The 20,136-nt window shown below is 35.0% G+C and overlaps 1 protein-coding gene across 5 annotated transcripts in view; it reads right to left on the bottom strand.

Moving 5' to 3' along the window:
* Window positions 1–241: 241 nt before the first annotated feature.
* Window positions 242–20,136, bottom strand: part of GPR174 (G protein-coupled receptor 174) — a 35,292-nt gene continuing 15,397 nt past the window's right edge. For 3 of the 5 annotated variants that reach the window (XM_013986260.3, XM_021080858.2, XM_021080859.2), the window contains one exon: window positions 242–3,590. In XM_013986260.3, the coding sequence (XP_013841714.1) occupies window positions 2,016–3,017 (1,002 nt within the window). In that variant the 5' untranslated portion in view covers window positions 3,018–3,590 and the 3' untranslated portion in view covers window positions 242–2,015. Of the gene's footprint in view, window positions 3,591–14,832; window positions 14,875–20,136 lie in introns of all 5 variants that reach the window. The other 2 variants (XR_014835663.1, XR_014835662.1) reach the window with 1 other exon arrangement.

Below are 20,136 nucleotides of genomic sequence, written 5' to 3'. Positions count from 1 at the left end.
GAAATGTTAGGCTAGAACCTCAACATCTTCTCTAAGACATTCAGTAATCTCCTGGAAATATTTCCCTCCCCTCAAAAAAAAAGATGTTTTTAAAGAGAAATTATTATGTTTCTGAAATTAAAACATTGGTCTCCAAAATGATCCTAAGAAGTATAATTCATGTTAATCTAAAAAGTAGTAAAAACATACAGTATAGATAAGTCTCTTTCATTACAATTACCCACAAAATTATTACTTCCCATCCTGTTAAAATACCAAATTTTATTCAAACACAAATTAAAGCAAACAGACCAGGCATAGTTACAGTTACCCATTTAAGAAAAAAATTAACACTCACTTAGAACTCACTTAACACATCAAAATACATACCTTACAATGAATAATTAGAAGATAAATACATACACTACTGCTAGCAGCACAAAGTCAGTCTTCTAATAGGGTATTTTTTAATAACAAAGTACAAACAAAATCACCACTTATCAAGAGAAAACATTATAAAAATTTCCACTCATCTTAGATACTAGAATTCATTTTGATTTCACCAGTTTTTCCCTAAACATATTGGTATCACAACAGTGTGCCTAAATCAATTCCCTTCCTATAAACATTATGGAGCTCTTTTTTGATTTTCACATTTGTTCCGGATAAAAAATAGAATGTTTCTTCATTATATAGCACACAGATTTTAATTAGAGCATGGTTTAAAAGTTAAAGATTTTTGCTAAAACATGTTTCAAGGTATTCTAATATTTAAGGCCCCAGGTTTAGTTACTACTCAATCCTGTTTCCTGCATATTAGTACTAAATTGTAGCAGGTAAGGCATTGTAACGGGTGTCCATTGTGGCCAAAATTAATTGTCTATACTTTTCTCAAAAGGGGAAAGAATTGACTTCCCCAGATGCTGGGAGGAAGGATGTGTCGGCCTTAGAATCATATGACTAGGGCAAACCTGGACCATAAATATTACTAAAGACTCTAGGGTCCACATGCCTAGCTGCCTCCAAACCTTAATCTGGCTTGTGAATGTAGCTTGACAGTTGCCACCTAAATTAAAGTTAAGAAATAATTTCATTTTTTTTGCTATGGACTAAACCTAGTGCATTACTTTTTCCATAGGCTCAAAAATTGCAATAACATGTCAGAGGTACCTCAGCGTCACTCTAGAAGCATGGTGGACATTTCTCCTACTAGGCAGATCCATATATCTCCAGAGGTGTTCTTTGGATATCATTTAAGAGAACCAAAACTATGATTATCACCTATCTGCTTTCTCCTGGACCCTTAGAGACAATTTGAGCCACATTTGTTGAACCACCTTCCATGGGTAGATTAAATACGGCATTTTATACAGTCATAGAGAGTATGCGAATTTGTTTCTTGTTCTTACTTTAAACATACCAGAGGCCTGAGTTCATATTTTCCATTCTAATAATAGATGTGACAAATGATTTTTCATACTGACTCTGAAATGAAGGAAATAGCTATTCTAGTCTTCAAACCCTGGAGTGTAATCACATATGGGAGATAAAAAAGAGTCCAATGTTTATAACATTTATCTTCACAGAATGATATACTGTCCATCCTACTCAAAGGCAACTAAAATATGATATTTTGATATAAACTGTGATTACTAGTATAAAGAGACAACTACATTGCCTCTAAATACAAAGAAACACAGTGACCATTGTAACAAAACTAAGTGCTTAAAATGACTCCAAGCTAATAGTATCTCTGTGTCCTAGGTTCAAAGATAAAACTGCTGACCATAGTTGAGAGCATGTGCATAGGATGTCACTGGAATTTTATAGTCCTAAAGACTTGAGGACAAATTACTACATGGATATCTCCACATCTACATAGGCTGTATTATGAAGATGTGAATTTGTCATATAGGTAAGATATAGCATACCTAAAAAGCTGTGAGTTCTTCCAGTGATTACTGCCCAGTGGCTTGGGGTATGCAAATCTGTTCTGATATTCTTACATTTCAGCCCACATTCAGATTTTTTTCCATCTAACATACTTCATTTCTCAGAGTAGAAGTGATATGGTTGCTCACAAATGATTTTGCATGGAGTTTTATATTATCATGCAAATCTTGTCTTGAAAGTCGTCTTCTGAACTCATTAGTGGTGAAGTAGTATATGACTGGGTCAAGGCAAGAATTCAGACTAGCAAGACATAAGGCAACAGAATGAAATATTATAATCACCCTTCTGGCTAGGCAGCTTTTGATTTCATTGGACTTGACCAAGAAATCTAAAGGAAAACTGAAGTGATAAGGTGCAAAGCAAATTAGGAAAACACCTGCACAGGTTAGAATCATCTTCAAGGCTTTCTTTTTCTCTCCAAGGTCTTGGGCTACAGGATATTTATCTTGCAGTGATAAAACTGTCTTCCAGGTACAATATAGGACTATCAGAAGAGGGGTAACAAACCCAATCAACTCTCCAATGGTCATCATGACAACAGACTGGGCCAAATTGACATTCCTCGTAGGAAGATCCACAAAGCATTTGGTTTTGTTGCCAGGAGTGTCATCACTGCTTCTGAGGAGGGGAAACAGCAAACAGGCAAGGCAGATTATCAGCCAGCCAACAATGCTGATATATAGGTCATATTTCTGTTTACAGTCATGGAAGCGAAAGGGGTATAGGAGAAACCAAAATCTTCGCACACTTATACAGACCAAGAAATAGATGCTTGCATACATGTTGACATATTTAAGGTAGAAACAAAACATGCAAAGGCCAGACCCAAAGGGCCAGTCATGATTCAAATAGTAAAAGATCCTCAATGGCAGGGAGAGGACCTGTAGTAAGTCAGCAATGGCTAGATTTATCATGAATATCACAGCCCTTTTGGTTTCTTTCATATAGCCATAAAATACCCACAAGGCTAATATGTTTCCTATGAGACCTGGCACAAGAATGACAGTGTATGTCACTGCATAGATAAAGTATCGAAAATCTGTATTTGCTCCATCTGTCCCAGGACATGTATCATTAGCAGACATGTTTCTTTCCAGAGAAACTATCTTTACCAAATGTTGGTTCTGATTTATAATCTACAGCTGCTCTTTCTAAAAGACTAGTCATTGATGGGTTGGAGAGATTGAGTATAGAATAACCTCTTTTTTACTGCATTGGTCTGAGACTCTTTCCATGATTTGGGGGGTTTTCAAAGAATTATCAGCATATTTATTTTAGATTTGTCTATAGTAACTTTATGGAAGTCTCATGTGCAAACATAGCTGACAAGTCTTTATAATTTTCCTTTCTTGTTTACTCAGTTAAATGGTCTTTGGGGACATCATGACAGTTGATCCTCTCCCATTTCAATCATGAATGTGCCATATAGAAGCTCTTCAAATTCCCATATGATGATAGCCATCTCTTTACCAGTGGTTGGCAGGCTGTTTTTCTTTTTCTTTTTTTTTTTTTTTTTTTGGCTCACATATAAGAAAGGTTTGCTTTAGCACTCAGTGGGTCCACAACTCTTCAGAGGTGATTAACTTGGATGGGTCAGCTTTCTGAGATTTTTTTTCAGTTATGTGTCGAAAATTAAAATTTGAGAAACAAAGGCAGAGCTGCAAGTGAAAAATATTAAGCCAATTATTATCTAGCACTTCTTGAAAAAAAAATCCTATGTGTAGAAAAATCTATTATCTTTAATGGAAAGTTTTGATATGAGTGAGAGTTATGAGTCACAATTTCCATAAGGCACTTTAGAATCACAAGAGAGTATAACTAGAGAGAACCTGAGAGGTAATCTAGCCTCTTAGTACTCAAAATGTGATCCATGAACCAGCATTATTTCAGAGCTTATTAGAAAAGGAGAATCTCAGGTCCCATCTGGGACCTGCTGCATCACAATCTGCAGTTTAAGAAGAACCACAAGCGATTCTTATGCATATTAACATTTGAGAGGCTTTGATATAGACCATTGTTTTATAAACATCACTAATTATCAGACTCATCTGGGGAAATTTTTAAAAATATAGCTTTCCATAGATTTTCTGATAGCTCCTTTAGAGATTCTGATTGAGTTTGTAGGGTCTGAAATTTTTATTTTTAAAAAGCTCCCCATATGATTCAGATATAGCCAACCTAATATTTGTCCTTAAGCCATCAGATAGGAGCCACCTATTTGGTTCAAATCTTTCCCAGATGTCTGAAAATAAGTAAGTAATCAGCTTCTCTAAATACTCCCATTAACATGGGTCATTTAGTCCCCTCTCAATTATCCAAGACAACAGACCATGGCACTAGTACAGAGAATCAAAATCCCCAGAAAGCTGACTCAGCTAGGTCTATGACCTTTGTTCTAAAACAAATTTTAACTTAAGGACCTGGATAGTTGTCCCAAGGTTGTTGAAATCCAGGAGGACTTAACTGATGAAAGATATGTGAGAAAAAAACAAAAAGAACTAGGAATTATAAAATCACCTGCTTTGGATTATCAAATCCATGAGGATTAACAGATCTGTTTGGTTTGAACTGGGCTTGATTCAGCCCCTGAAGAAATTGTCATTGTTATTATTTGGCCTCAATTGCCTGGTAAGTAAAGTAGCACATTTTGTTCAAAGATACGGTGTACACTTTAATAACATCCTGATAAATTATGTAAACTATGCTTTCATATAGAAGAGGTTAAATACTTGGAATTTCTCAGATAAGGAAGCAGAGAGATGGTGTTTTAAAATACAAAGAGACACAACTGTAAAGAACATAAACCAGTGAAAGAGTGGTTAAAATTAGAGGTTGTTCAGCTCCCAAACTGAAATAAATCTTTGAAATAGTCCTACAGGAAATTATTTTGATTAGGTAACAGGCAAAATTAGGTGGCAGACCAAAAAGTCAAAAGCCCTGGGTTTTAAGCTTCCTTTAACTATTTAAATAAAAGTCATCACTTGCTAATGTCACTGATTGGAAATCATGTTTACAAATATATATCCAATCAACCTTTAGTGAACATTCACCTCTCCGATTGCAGCCAATGACTCTTAAATACATATGTCCATCTTGAGCTGAAGGGTTCTTTCTATCTATATCTATATCTATATCTATATCTATCTATATCTATATCTATGTCTATCTAACCTTTTCTCTGAGCTAATTCATCATCACTTCAAAATTTTAATATATGAATCTAAAATTATCTTTTCTATTTATTTAAAATATGTCATATCTTGTCAGATCATGTTGTCTCACTGATAAAAAAAATTCTAATACCTTTTCATTTCACTCAGTGGAAAAATCCAAAGTCTTTACAGATCATCCTACATGATCTAGCTCCTGGTTACTCTCCTGACTTTACCTCTTAAGATTCTCCCCCTTGTACTCTGCTCCAGCAACTTTGCTTCTTTCTGTCATGTGAATAGACCAAGAATATTCAAGCATTTGAGTTGGCAGTTTCCTGTGCCTGAAATGATTTAGTCTAGTTATTTATTTGTTTTACTCCCTCATCGCCTTCAGATCTTTATTCCATTGGCGCCTTTTATGAGGTGTTTCCTGATTTTCCTACTTAAAACTGCAGGTCTCCTCGAACACTCCACATTTCTTTTCAGTATTTATTCTATCCATTGTCAGTTTTAACGACTATACTCTTTGATTTTTACTTACTTATTTTGTTTTTATATATTTTCCCTACAAAAATGTAAAGTCCATAATGACAAGGATTCTTGTGTGTTTTGTTTCCTCACTGTATAACAGAACTAAGGACTGTAGAAGACACAAAGTGTTTAGTATTTGTTGAATGAAATAATTTCAGTAAATAAAAATCATTTGACCATAAATATCAACATATCTCATACAAAAATAATCTTTCAAAACTTCAAACAAGTTTCTGCTCCTGACTTTGTCATTGCTATTAAGTTCACCAATGTTTTCCCAGGTTTTCTCAAAGTCTTGGAGACATTGACTCTTGGTTATTTATTTCCAACTTTCAAATAAGTTCCTAAGGGGAAGATAGCATACTAGAGAGGGAAATAATGTATGCTTAGGAGTCAGAATTACCTGGGTTTAAATTCTTGCTCTTTTAATTAATAGCTCTGTGACTTCCAGTATTTCACTAAACCTCTCTGATTCCTGAATTTCTCATTGAGAAATTCTTGAATTTCTCATTTCTCAATGAGAATAATCAGAGTACCTAACTTAGAGAGTCAGTGTGAGGATTAATTGAGCTGCTGTATGTGATTCATTTAGTAGAGTGTATGGTATATAATAAGTGCTCACAAACATTAGGTATTATAACTAATATTATTAATACTATTTTATGCTACTGCATTATTTCTCATAACCGTATTATGTATTGTTTCTCTTCTAGTTCAGGACCTTATTACTTAATCTCCCTGTCTCTTATTTTTTCCTGTTCCATTCTATATAATGCTGTCAGATTTTTTCCTTAATATATGCTCTTTAAAAATCATTAATAGCTTTCTATTGCCCAAGAAATCACAAAATGCATAGTTTGGCAACCAGTGGCTTGCTTGAATACAGTGACATCTACCTTTAGGGCTTTGTCTTCCACTGCTCTCCTAACATGTCCAGAACTCCAGCCAAAAGAGTGCCATATCATTCAAACTGACTTTTTCTTCCCCCACAAATAGCACTTGCTCATTTTGCGACCTTAGCTTGGAATATCTTTTTTGCATATTAGTCCTACTTAGTTGTGAAGACTTTCTCAATTTCCTGTTGCTCATGAAAACTTTTGTGGTTAACACAACACTGTTATCCAAGCCCCTTTTTAAAATTACATTATACCTATTTTAAAGCATTTACTTCTACTTTTTGGTTAGTAACTTCTGTCTGTGTCTTATTTATGTCTCTACTTCCCTTTTTACCCCCACCTCACCACAACTAGGCCAGAAGGCCTTGAAGTCAGAGGCTGAGTCTTATATACTTCTATATACCCTGGAACTCCTAGAGCCATGTTTGGAATGTGTTGGCCTCATCTAATGTTTATTCAACAAATATTTATTCAGAGTTGTTCATTTGCCAGGCATCATGCTTTCTACTGAAGATATAGTCAGTGAGAAAAGGCACATGATCTCTGTCTTCTTAGATCTTATCATCTAGTGAGGGACAATGATAATTGCTGTACAATATGAAAAATGTAATTATAGGCAATGTACAGTGTATTTTTTAAGCAGAAGAGGGGAACCAACTAAATATTAGGAATATGTTTGCAAAAGTGACATGAACTTAAAGTAAAGACTACCCTCCTGAAGTCTGTATTTTTCCTTTTGATCACTTCCTCATTGGCCACATTTTAATGCATTTTATCTGTATATCCTAAATTGTGACCTTGAAATGCTCCTGAATAGAGCATCTCCTTTAAGATTTTTTTTCTGGCTTCCTCCTGAGAGAACTTAAATAATAGTTTCCCTTTGTTTAGATAACACTATTTTCTACTAGGAAAATTTGCTTAAGACGATTAAAAAGGCTTTTAAACATGGAAAGAAAAACCCTAGTTAACTGTGCTATAATTAACATAAACACTCTATTATCTAAGAGAAATGGAGACAAAAGATGAAGGAGGCATTTTTTTTCAGACCATATTATTTTTTTTTCCAGATTTCTCTTTCTCAGGAAAGAATCCATTATAGTAGATGTTGGAAGACTCCAAGTTTAAAATGATATATTTCTTTGTAGGATCATGTCAGATTCTTTCAGGAAAGTTTTTTTCTTGCTTAAAGAGCTTATTCTTACTTGACCTTTCTCTTTGAGAACTGGAAAAAAATAAGAGAAAAAAACAAAACTGATGGCCTGAATTCGGCCTTATTCCCAACAATCTCCAGGCCAGAAACTATTTCATGTGTAGTTCTTCTTGGAAGTTATATTTTGATTTATGAGTATTATCAGTTTATCTGAACTTGAAGCTTCACGAAATTGTACCCATGATATGGTTCAAGAGTGTTTTCAACCAATATTTTGTCTTTAGTTGTTTATTTCAGGGAAAAACTATTTCAAATGAATATTGGGGATAGTTTTCTGTGTTATTTTACTGAGCTTCTTTTGAATAAGTTGCTATTGTCTATGGAGATGTTAGACTTTCCCACATCAAAATGCATTTCTGTATATTAATAAAGGAAAGTGAATTATTTAAAATACTAGATTCTTAAAAGATTTAATTTATAATGATGGTCTTTGAGATTTATTAGTGGCAAGCAGAGACTATATTTTGGGATGTGGAGCTTTGCCCAGAGCAGTCAAAGACAACCACTTGCTCAAAAGCCAAATTTATTTTAGAATTCTGGTTAGGTACACACTTTAGTAAGCCAAGAAAAATCAGACATAGCTGCAGGTGACTGAAAATAATGTGGGGCAGAATAAGGAGTGTACCTTTATATGGGAGGCAATAATACCCTTATGATACATGAGGAGTCACAAATATTGAATAGAAGAGGGCAGAAGAAATTTGTTCCGATTCTGATCAGCACACAGCAAATCTCAGGGCTTCTTTTTCCATTTGAAATCTTTAAAGTCAAATAGCTTACAGTCTTTCCAGGAAAGCTGTCCAACAACTGTATCTAAGTAAAGAGCTGACTACAGTTGAATAAGCAAATACTTTAGAAAGATTTTGCCTTATTAATTCTCCTAGGAAAAATGTTCCATTAGAATTTTTATTTTAAAGATTGGTGTTCTGCATAGATGCCACATCCAGTTAGGCTGCCAACTTATATTTGACATCTTATATTTGACATCTACCATTCCCTGATAAGACAGCTTCGTGAGGGGAAGAAATACCTGCGTGTGGACAAAGCAGTTATTTGGTTATTATTTTGCCAGTAAGTTTCACTTAGCTGAGTCTTATTGTCTCTGCTGGGGTCTGAGGCCCATTTCCTCCTCAGTAGTTTGTATGCCTTCTCCCTCTACTCTGAGTGGTACACTTTTAATTACTTACAGAAAGAAGGAAGGCCATCACTCAATCTCACATCACCAGTGAATAAGACCCAGTCATGTTGCCTTTCCTCAAATATCTTAGTTTGCAATTATTTCATATCCTAGAGACCAGGGCACACCAATTGATATTGGGATTGGGTGACTGCAGAAGCTGTTGAAAGCTGTACTGATAATTAGCAATTACTTTAGCTGCTATTCACTTTCTTGATCCCCTAATCCATTAAAAAATGTTAGTTCATTCTTATATATCTCCTACCTCTCAGGTTTTTTCTCTTATACATATGATTTATAGGTGTCAATCAGGGCTTCTCAAAATGTGATGCCAGGGCTAACATGTGGTATATACATTAATTTTCTGTTTAAAACATTAGTCACAATTTTACAAAGTTCCATTTTAAAAGTTCCATTTAAAATATTTTCACTTGAAGAAGTGACGAGAAGATCAGAAGTTATGTTACAGTGGGAAAACTGTATGTATTTCCTGTTCTCAGTGCTGACACAGCTGTGGGGATTTTCCTCAGCTCTTTGTGAATGTTTGCCTTGTGTCTCAGACAGACATGAGCATTTGGACAAGAAGGGGGATTTTTTTTTAAGAAAAGGAAATTTATAACCTTCCATGCTCACATAAAATAAACTAAGGTCCAAGATAATCAGGTCCTTCTGGCCCTTTTAACTTTTTTGCTGTTCTATTTCTTACAATTTTCTCTTTGAGAGTGTGCCCTATCCACTGCTTCACAGGATTAATAGTCTGTGAAAGTGGAGGAATAAACCAACCTTATGGGTTCTGGTAGAAAGAACAAGAGTGAAGTGGAAAATTAAACCTGTCTCAAGGGCCTCACACCAGGGTTAGCCTTGATTGGGGGTGTAGGTGGCTACCTAAAGTGGTGTAATTTCATGGATTGCCAAAAGCCCTTCTTTAAGAAAAAAGAAAGGAAAAAAAATCATTTCCCTCTTTTTGGCTGGGGCCCAAACTTCTTTTTCTTAAGGATAAGCCTTTTGTCTTATAGAGAAAGTTTAGGCTTGGAATTTTAGACTCCCACCTTTAAAGATGGAGTCCAGTAATTTAAACCAGGTAATTTTACTTCTGGAATGTCAGTACCTCACACAAACTCATAATTTCTGAAATATATGTAATAGACATCAGAGCTTTTGCATCCTTTGCCTTTCAGCTCAATGTATCTGCTCTTTCTACTCCTGGTGCTTAGTAGTTTTCCCACTACCCCATAGTTATTTGTGTTTTACTTGTAATTTGGGGTCATTTTTCTCCACAGTATAGTATACAAAGCAATAGCATTTTGTTTTTAAAAATAAAACCACAATATGGAAACCTCTCAACAGACACTAGGGTCTTCAGAAACTGCATAATGAAAATTACTTAAAATTATTTAAAATGTGGAGTCCCTATTGTGGCTCAGAAGTTTAAGGACACAGTACTTTCTCTGTGAGGATGCAGGTTCAATCCCTGGCCTTGGTCAATGGGTTAAGGATCTGGCATTGCTGCAAGCTTCAGCGTATGTCACAGATACAGCTCAGATCTGGTGTTAACTTGCCTGATGCATAGGCTTCAGCTGCAGCTCCAATTCAATCCCTAGCCCAGGAACTTCCATATGCCACAGATGCAGCCATAATTTTTTAAAAAAGAAATTTATTTAAAATTATATTTAAATACTAAAATATGAGTGGTAAAAAGGAACTGTTTAACCCTTAGGAATTACCTTTAAAACTACTCATAGATCCTTCAGCAATTACTCTGAACAACTCCCAAAGAAAATTTGATATCCCAAGAACACAGCAATTAATCTAATAAATGGGGACCTTAATCTTGGATTTTAAGTGGCAGTTAATATGCACTGTGCTTCAATCAGGCTTTGGGGGGGGGGCAAAAGGGTGCAAGACACTAGACACTGCTCTCCCAGATGATTAAATATAAGCCTCTTCTAGTGGCAGTTTTGTCTTTGTTCAACCTATCTTATTTTCTGGCTTTTGGTAGCACATCTTCTCTGAACAGGATTTTGGTTGGATACTTTTCAATCTTCTACCATGTTTTCTATGCTTAGAAAATGGATCCTATAAATTAAGCAAGATTCTAAAGGAGTTTACTTTATCCCTCACTTCAAAAACAACTCAAAATCTTTGAGTCACTGTCCAAAGAGTGACCACATTCCAGGAACAATTACTGTATTCCTATAATTCTTCTAGCAGCATAGACCTTCTGGTTAGTAGAAGCAAACTGAGTCTTCTGGAAACTCTTGGCTCTTAGAGGTATCTTTCTAGCTATTGACCCTGAAGTGTCATCAAAAAATAAAATCTCTAGAATATATAAGCAACTTATACAACTCAACAGCAAAAAAAACCAATCAATCAATGGAAAAATGGGCAAAAGACCTGAATAGACATTTCTCCAAAGAAGATATACAGATGGCCAACAAACACATGAAAAAATGCTCAACATCGCTGATTATAAGAGAAATGCAAATCAAAACTACCATGAGATACCACCTCACACCAGTCAGAATGGCCATCATTAATAAATCCACAAATAACAAGTGCTGGAGGGGCTGTGGAGAAAAGGGAACCCTCCTGCACTGCTGGTGGGAATGTAAACTGGTACAGCCACTATGGAGAACAGTTTGGAGATACCTTAGAAATCTATCCATAGAACTTCCATATGACACTGCAGTCCCACTCTTGGGCATCTATATGGACAAAACTCTACCTAAAAGAGACACATGCACCCGCATGTTCATTGCAGCCCTATTCACAATAGCCAGGACATGGAAACAATCCAAATGTCCATCGACAGATGATTGGATTCGGAAGAGGTGGTATACATACACAATGGAATACTACTCAGCCATAAAAAAGGATGACATAATGCCATTTGTAGCAACATGGATGGAACTAGAGAATCTCATACTGAGTGAAAGGAGCCAGAAAGACAAAGACAAATACCATATGATATCACTTATAACTGGAATCTAATATCCAGCACAAATGAACATCTCCTCAGAAAAGAAAATCATGGACTTGGAGAAGAGACTTGTGGTTGCCTGATGGGAGGGGGAGGGAGTGGGAGGGATCGGGAGCTTGGGCTTATCAGACACAACTTAGAATAGATTTACAAGGAGATCCTGCTGAATAGCATTGAGAACTATGTCTAGATACTCATGTTGCAACAGAACAAAGGGTGGGGGAAAAACTGTAATTGTAATGTATACATGTAAGGATAACCTGACCCCCTTGCTGTACAGTGGTAAAATAAAAAAAAAAAATAAGCTGACTGGATTCCTTGACTAATTTTTAAGCAGTTATGGAAACTGTGTGGCAGGTACACCTTGGCTTAGGTAGAAGCAAAGAGAGTTGCATGTCACTGCTAATGCATCTCCTACCCAGACTCTTCTTCCTTTCTAAGTCACCATATTTGAGAAAAGTGTTATGACAGTAAAGTATTAGAGGGACAAAATATCAGTTTCCCTGAATCTGTCTCCAAAAGGAAGGTTACAGGGATGAAGATGGAAGAGTCGACACTTGTGCCAAATCTACTCTACCCATGATCCAAAAACCAGGTGATAACATGTTCACTTGGATGTTGACTCTACACCAATTCTGGAACAAGGATGCTCCAGGAATGAAACATCAAACATCAAATTATATTGTAGGTCCTCATCAGAACTGTTGTCACATTTATATGATATGGCATCATATATATTGATTGAAAAGAGGTGGTGAAAATTAGGTCCTATGGTATCATTTCATATGACACTGTCTTCAACCCACACCAGTCTTTTAGGCAGTAGATTCACAAAGAATCGAAAATTTTACTCTTCTCTAGGACAGGCATGAAGTGTCCTAAAAGAACAAAGACCCCATCTGAAGTCAAGTCTGGAATTATGTCAGCCCCTGAAGCTTGATGCTTGGACAATATTTGACTGGAATTTTGTATATTGTGTTCACTGCATAATGCTCTGCTAGTAAATAAAGTACTTTTTCAGTGCCTGGCATTGTTTATAATATTTGGCTCATTTCTGATGACTCCTATTTCACTGGAGTGAAAAGTATATTTCAAGAGATTGACATGTAATGAAAGACAAGCCAATGTTGCCCTTTATTATCTTGTTCTTACAGTCTGTATTATGAGTTGAAAAATAGCTAAGAACCCCAGAAAACCCCTTATTCTAAAGTCTTTTGCAGATGTTCTTACAAAGACTATGAGTTTCTATTTTGTCTTGACTCAAAGGATAGAGTGTCATCTTCTACCTAAAATGAATAGGTAAGCAAATAAGGAATACTTACCAGCAATTGAAAATGTTTTGCACCTTCCCAGCACAGTCAGTAACACTCAACAATATTTCAGAAAGAGGGACAAACATTCATATTTTATCTCTGTTTACAATATTTTGACATGTGCAATAGCCCTATTTCCTTATGTTAAATAGAACAACTTCCTTATTTTAGACTAACATCTTTCTATAGATGCTTTCATCAGATACAGATTGAAGCATATCAAGCCCTTGTGCAAAATCCTTCAAGTATTCACCTGTGATAGCCTAAAAATCTGTCATTCAAAGCTCTATTTTCTCCATGACTCTGATCTCTTATACTCTTCCAATGCCCTAGGTTTCCACCATGCCAGGCTGAACTTGAATGCATTGTGCACATTTTCATGTCTCTTTCTTTTAATTTAGTCTGAATGTCTTTAAGTTCCAGTCCTCTATATCCACTTTCCCACTTTGGTTAAAAAAAAATAGTTATTGATAGAAAGGAGAAATTTGATAATCTCATTTCTTCCTCCAAAATTCTTTTGAGTCATTCAAATTGGAATTAGGAAGGAAAGCTAATTCCTTCCTTTGATTTCCAACAGCATAATGCTGGTGCATCTATTACAGTATGATGTGTTTCATCCTGTCTGATGGTATCATTAACTGTCCATATAACCACTACATTGTAAGCTTTTTGAGAGTAGGAATTCTGTCCTAATCATCTGTGTATATCTTACAACACTCAGAACAGGACTGTACTAAATATTCCTTGGCAGAACTGTTAAAATTTTAACACAAATGTCCCTACAAGAGTTTGTAGAATCTTTTTTTCAATTATCCAATACTGTATAATTTTTGAAATATGTCACTTAAAGGCTCTTCAAGTGATAAAATATAAAAACATATTTAGTAATTTCTAGCTATTATTTTACTCATTATATTGGTTACCACAAAGCACTTTGAGATTACAAAAGCCTCTTTTAAATGAATTTTCTTTTTTAGTTACTGATAATTACATCTGATTTCTTCTGTATAAAATTATCTTTTTTATAACAGGAAAATTAACTCTTCCTTATTGGTCATCTGCTAATGGATAAAATAAGTGCTCTGAATGCCATCCCATTGAACGGATTATAATTTCCTCCATGGTTTCCTCCAAACAATCAGTATGTATGCACATGAGTGTTTGGGAATAAAATTGAAGAAATTTTGGAGTCAAAAAGAAAACACTTCCTACACATCGACAGTGGCCCCTACAAGCTCCATGCCAATTTAACATTTGAAAAAAATCATTCAATTACAATTTTACCATCTTTATCTGTAAAATCTGAACTAAGACAGAGTACTTGACATAAAACACACTTACTACCTTTTAAAAAATATCTGCTTTTAACTTATATTTAAATAGCTAAGTTTTATTACAATCAAGGTACATGCAAATAAAAGCCAGCCAGGCTTAAAAAGTATTACTCTCCCACCACACACATAGACACACACACACACACACACACACACACACACACACACACACAGCAAAATGGAGTACAGCACACTTATTTGTGGTAATGTGGAGCTATTTTTACTTTTTTTTTTTTTAACAACCATCTGCTGCCTTCTTAGGGCAGGAAATGACAGGTCCCTCCCCAACCACAGCCATGGGACTCACCAAACATGGAAAGTGTGTTGAAAAGGCACTGTTTTCCAAAACCTGCAGTTAAGAAAAGATTGTATTTTTTTCTTATTAAATTCACCTGCTGGTTTGCTCACTTTTATTTCTGACATAGGACAATTGCTTACCTTTCTGTGTTTATCTACTCAGAGAGTAAATCTGAACTTCTGGATACTTATAGGTTTAGGGAAAGCTTAGAAGTAATTTAGGCATAAGCTTGCTATTTATTTATTTATAATTTCTTTAAATTTATCTTGTGAAAAGATAAAGAGAGAAGATACTTCTAAACCAAAACTGGTGACAGTAAAGACAAATATTTTTTAAATGAATGGCATTACTTGCAGTATTTGGTTGGTTTTTGATGACATTATATCACTTGTCTGAAAACTAAGTGACTAGTCACTTCCTGAGATTCATTTAGATTGAGTTCATTGCATTTCTTCCTGTTTTCTTTGTAGCATTTTGAAAAGTGTTAGAACAATGACATTTAGCTCTAAGAGAGGTCAAAAAAGAACTTGAGTTCAGATGCCCTCTTCCCATCCCATACTTACCAACTTAAGTATATGTCAGATGTAAAGAGATTGGAGAAACAACTCTTTGACAGTGTGGAGGGCCAACTGTTTCAGTGAGTGACATCAGTGACAATTTAATTGCATATATGAGAAGTAAAGTTTTTTTTTATTTTAAGATGACCAACAAATGGTAATGTGCTTCCATCATTTGTTCTGTGATTGGCTTCTTATCCACCTATCTAACTGCCCATTGGTTATTTTGACAAGACTTCGCAGATGGGATAAGAGAAAGATTAAAACAAATGGGTAACAATCATAAGAAGTAAATTATCTAAAACTGAGACCTTTCTCTTTCCCTGTCCTTCCAAATATTGGGCACATCACTGATATAACTAATAACTCAAAGTTTCAGCTTTAAGTTTTCTTTAATCCCCTCTCTCCCTCTGCCCTGCTTCTCTTCTATGCCCCCCATTTATACTGCCATTTCATTCATCTGACTTTCTCTGTAACACTGTTCTCATCTACTTTGTCTTCCCCTTAGTTCTAGTTATCTATCTGACTTCCTTATTTGCACACCCTCTTTAAGTACGCTGTCCACATGCCCTACATATCACACCAAGGGATTCATCTCCAATAAATTTGTTTTGCCTGGGAGGATGAATCCTATTCCCTATCTGAATTTCTTTATCTGGGAAAAGTCATCCAAGAAATACAATCAGCATGCAAATGTGCATGTGCATACACACACACACACACACACACACACACACACACACACACACATGCACACACACTAAACTTCTAGACTCCACCGATGAGTTGAAACATTTAAGATATTGGATTCTCTACAGTGATAATATTTTTTTAAAAAATAACGTTATCAGAAACAACAAGTTCTTACAGTATAGCACAGGGGACTATATTCAATATCTTTTGCTAAACTATAATGGAAAATAATCTGAAAAATTACATATACATTGTATATATATACATAACCACTTTGCTGTACCCCAGAAACTAACACAACATTGTAAACCAACTATACTTAAATAAAAATAAATAAAAGACATCTAGGAAATCCTAGAGGTAAAACCATATTTAATGTGAAAGACTGAATTCTTTCCTTCTAAAATCAAGAACAAGTAAATAAAATCTGCTCTCTTTCCCTCTATGCAACATGTACAATTTGCTAGTGCCACCAGGCTAGAAAAACAAAATGAGGCATACAGATTAGAAAGGAAGAATCAAAAGTATTTTTTTATTTCTAAATGACATGGCTTTTTATTAAAAAATCCAATAGAATCTTAAAAAAGAGAACTACCAGAACTAATAATTGAATACTGCAATATTTCTGGATAAAATGTCAATAAAGGAATATTCATTGCATATTGATGTACTCATAATGAATAACTGTACATTGAAAATTAGAAAAAATATACAAACAACTTATACAACTCAATGAAAAAAGCCAACAACCTGATGGAAAAAATGGCAAAAGACCTGAACAGATATTTTTCCAAGGAAGATATAGAGATGGCCAACAAGCACATGAAAAAATGCTCAACATCACTGATTATTAGAGAAATGCAAAACAAAGCTACCATGAGATACCACCTCACACCAGTCAGAATGGCCATCATTAATAAATCCACAAATAACAAGTGCTGGAGGGGGTGTGGAGAAAAGGGAACCCTCCTGCATTGTTGGTGGGAATGTAATCTGGTACAGCCACTATGGGGAGCACTATGGAGGTACCTTAGAAATCTATACATAGAACTACCACATGACCCAACAACTCCACTCTTGGGCATATATTTGGACAAAACTTCCCTTGAAAAAGACACATGCACCCACATGTTCATTGCAGCACTATTTACAATATTCAAGACATGGAAGCAACCCAAATATCCATTGACAGATGATTGGATTAGGAAGATGTGGCATATGTACACAATGGAATACTACTCAGCCTTAAAAAAGAATGACATAATGCCATTTGAAGCAACATGGATGGAACTAGAGACTCTCATCCTGAGTGAAGTAAGTCAGAAAGAGAAAGACAAATACCATATGATATTACTTATATCTGGAATCTAATATATGGCACAAATGAACCTTTCCACAAAAAAGAAAATCATAGACTTGGAGAATAGACTTGTGAAGGGGGAGGGAGTGGGATGGGTGGGGAGCTTGGGGTTAATAGATGCAGACTCTTGCCTTTGGAATGGATTAGCAATGAGATCCTGCTGTGTAGCACTGGGAACTATGTCTAGTCACTTATGATGGAGCATGCTAATGTGAGAAGATAGAATGTGTACATGTATGTGTAACTGGGTCACCACGCTATACAGTAGAAAATTGATAGAACACTGTAAACCAGTTATAATGGAAAAAATATAAATCATTATATAAAAAAATAAGAAAAATAACATTTGTTGTACCATAAAATATAAAATATTTAGAAAGATATCTGGCAAATGATGTCAAAAAAAGTACACTGGTGTTTATAAAATGTTGCTGAGAGATTTACAGGCTTAAAATGGAAAAATGGATGTCAAATAAATAAATAAATAAATAAACTAATTAGGAAACAAGTATCCAAATGGGTTTCTTTCCTAAGCTGTCACTTTGAAAGGCTGTATGCTTATTTCAGTTATATTCCTATGATCAGAAAAATTTTGCCACTCTCCTTTAGAATTGTACTCAGAGTCTGCCTAACATACTTTAGAATATTCCCTGTAGTAATAAATATTTGTCTTTTAAGGGGAACTGAATTTTGGAAATAGCCAAAGCCATTTGTCACTAAGTCTGAACAATGAAATTAGAGATCAAGTTAAAAATGCCATTTTGGCCAAAAGCAATGTGTGATAAGTTATGACCACAGTGTGTTAAGACTCATTTTTTTAATTAGCTCAAATCAGTCTCAGAGATAATTTTAAAGAACTACTTATGCACATATTTGGTGAAACAGCATCACTAGAATAAGCATATAGCTTTGCAAAATGACCATTTGACCATTTATTCAAAACTGTATGTATTTATTTAGATTAGTCATAGCAAATGTGACAGTGTAATGAATATAATATCTAATTGAAAGTGAAAAGGCTTTAGCTCTTTTGTCATCTTTGCCATTGAATATCTGTGTGACCTTTAGTAAGTCAATTTTTCTGGGACTCCATTTCTTTGAAATGTGTGGGTTAAACCAAATAACTTTAAAAAAATGGAATATAGTTGACTTAAATTTTATGTTAGTTTCAGGTGTACAGAAAAGTGAATCAGTTACATACATATATCCATTCTTTTCCAGATTCTTTTCCCATATAGGTTATTATAGGATATTGAGTAGATTTCCCTGTGCTATACAGTAAGTCTTTTCTTATCTATTTTATATATAGTGGTGTGTATTATGTTAATCTCAACCTCCAAATTTATCTTTCCCCACCATGTTTCTGCTTTGTTAGCCATACGTTTGGTTTCTAAATCTTTGAGTTTGTTTCTGTTTATTAAGTTCTTTTTATCACTTTAAACTAAATTCCACATAATAGTGATCTCCTATTACTTTTGTCTTTCTCTATCTGAATTAGTTAAATTAGTATGATAATTTCTAGGTCCATCCATGTTTTTGGAACTGGCATTATCTTGTTCTTTTTACAGCTGAGTAATATTCTATTGTATATATGTACCACATCTTCTTTTATTTTTTATTTTTTTGCCATTTCTTGGGCCGCTCCCACAGCATATGGAGGTTCCCAGGCTAGGGGTCGAATCGGAGCTGTAGCTGCCAGCCTACGCCAGAGCCACAGCAACGCAGGATCCGAGCCACGTCTGCGACTTACACCATAGCTCACGGCAACGCCAGATCGTTAACCCACTGAGCAAGGGCAGGGATCGAACCCGCAACCTCATGGTTCCTAGTCAGATTCGTTAACCACTGCACCATGACGGGAACTCCATGTACCACATCTTCTTTATCTGATCTATCGTTGATGGACATTTAGGTTGCTTGGAAGCAACCTAATCACTTTTAATAGCACTGCTAGCTCTAAAATTTTGTCATTTTACTTCTGGGTTTTAAATAGCCCTCACATTCCATGTCATATATATGTTTTTATGTATATGAATATATACAAATATTTATAAATGATGAGGCACCATTTGTAGCTGGTAAGAAAATGGACTCTGAAACCAGTTTTCCTATATTCGAACTGAGGTCTGTGACTGATTAACTGTGTGGCTTTGGGCAAATTACATAAACATTTCTATGTCTCAGTTGCCTCCTTTGTAAAATGTGAGGATAACAGTACCTTCCTCTGTACTCACCCATAAGTGGGTATTTAATGAGATAATATTTTTAAGAGTCTATAGCAAGTGCTATATAAATGTATTAATTAAAATGAACAAATTCTTAGAATTTCAAACTGTATAAAATAATTATATGTATACATAAATGTTGTGGCCAAAGTCTGAATTCTGGCAAGTTATCATTAGGAAGCAGTCACATAAACAAATTACATAGATTATAAATTACATACCTATTAATATAAATTGAAATTAGAAATGTCATACCTATTAATATAAAGGTTTCATTGTTGTTTGTTTTGTTTAGCCTATTTTGTTTGTTTGCTAACTGTACGAGTTGAGTATTTCTCTTTCTCTCTCTTAGGCTTGTGGTTGTATCTTGACTATGAACTTTCATGGCTATTAATAAATGAAAGTACATTCAAATTTCTCCCAGTTAATTTGAATTTTATATCACAACTGGAATTCAGGCTCAACCAGAACTTTCATT

Source organism: Sus scrofa, chromosome X (assembly GCF_054392235.1).
Source record: "Sus scrofa isolate SSC_HxYL_T2T_F1_AM1 chromosome X, Sscrofa_HxYL_maternal_Yorkshire_Landrace_v2.0, whole genome shotgun sequence".
Lineage (NCBI taxonomy): Eukaryota > Metazoa > Chordata > Mammalia > Artiodactyla > Suidae > Sus > Sus scrofa.
This window is presented reverse-complemented; position numbering and strand designations above follow the sequence as displayed.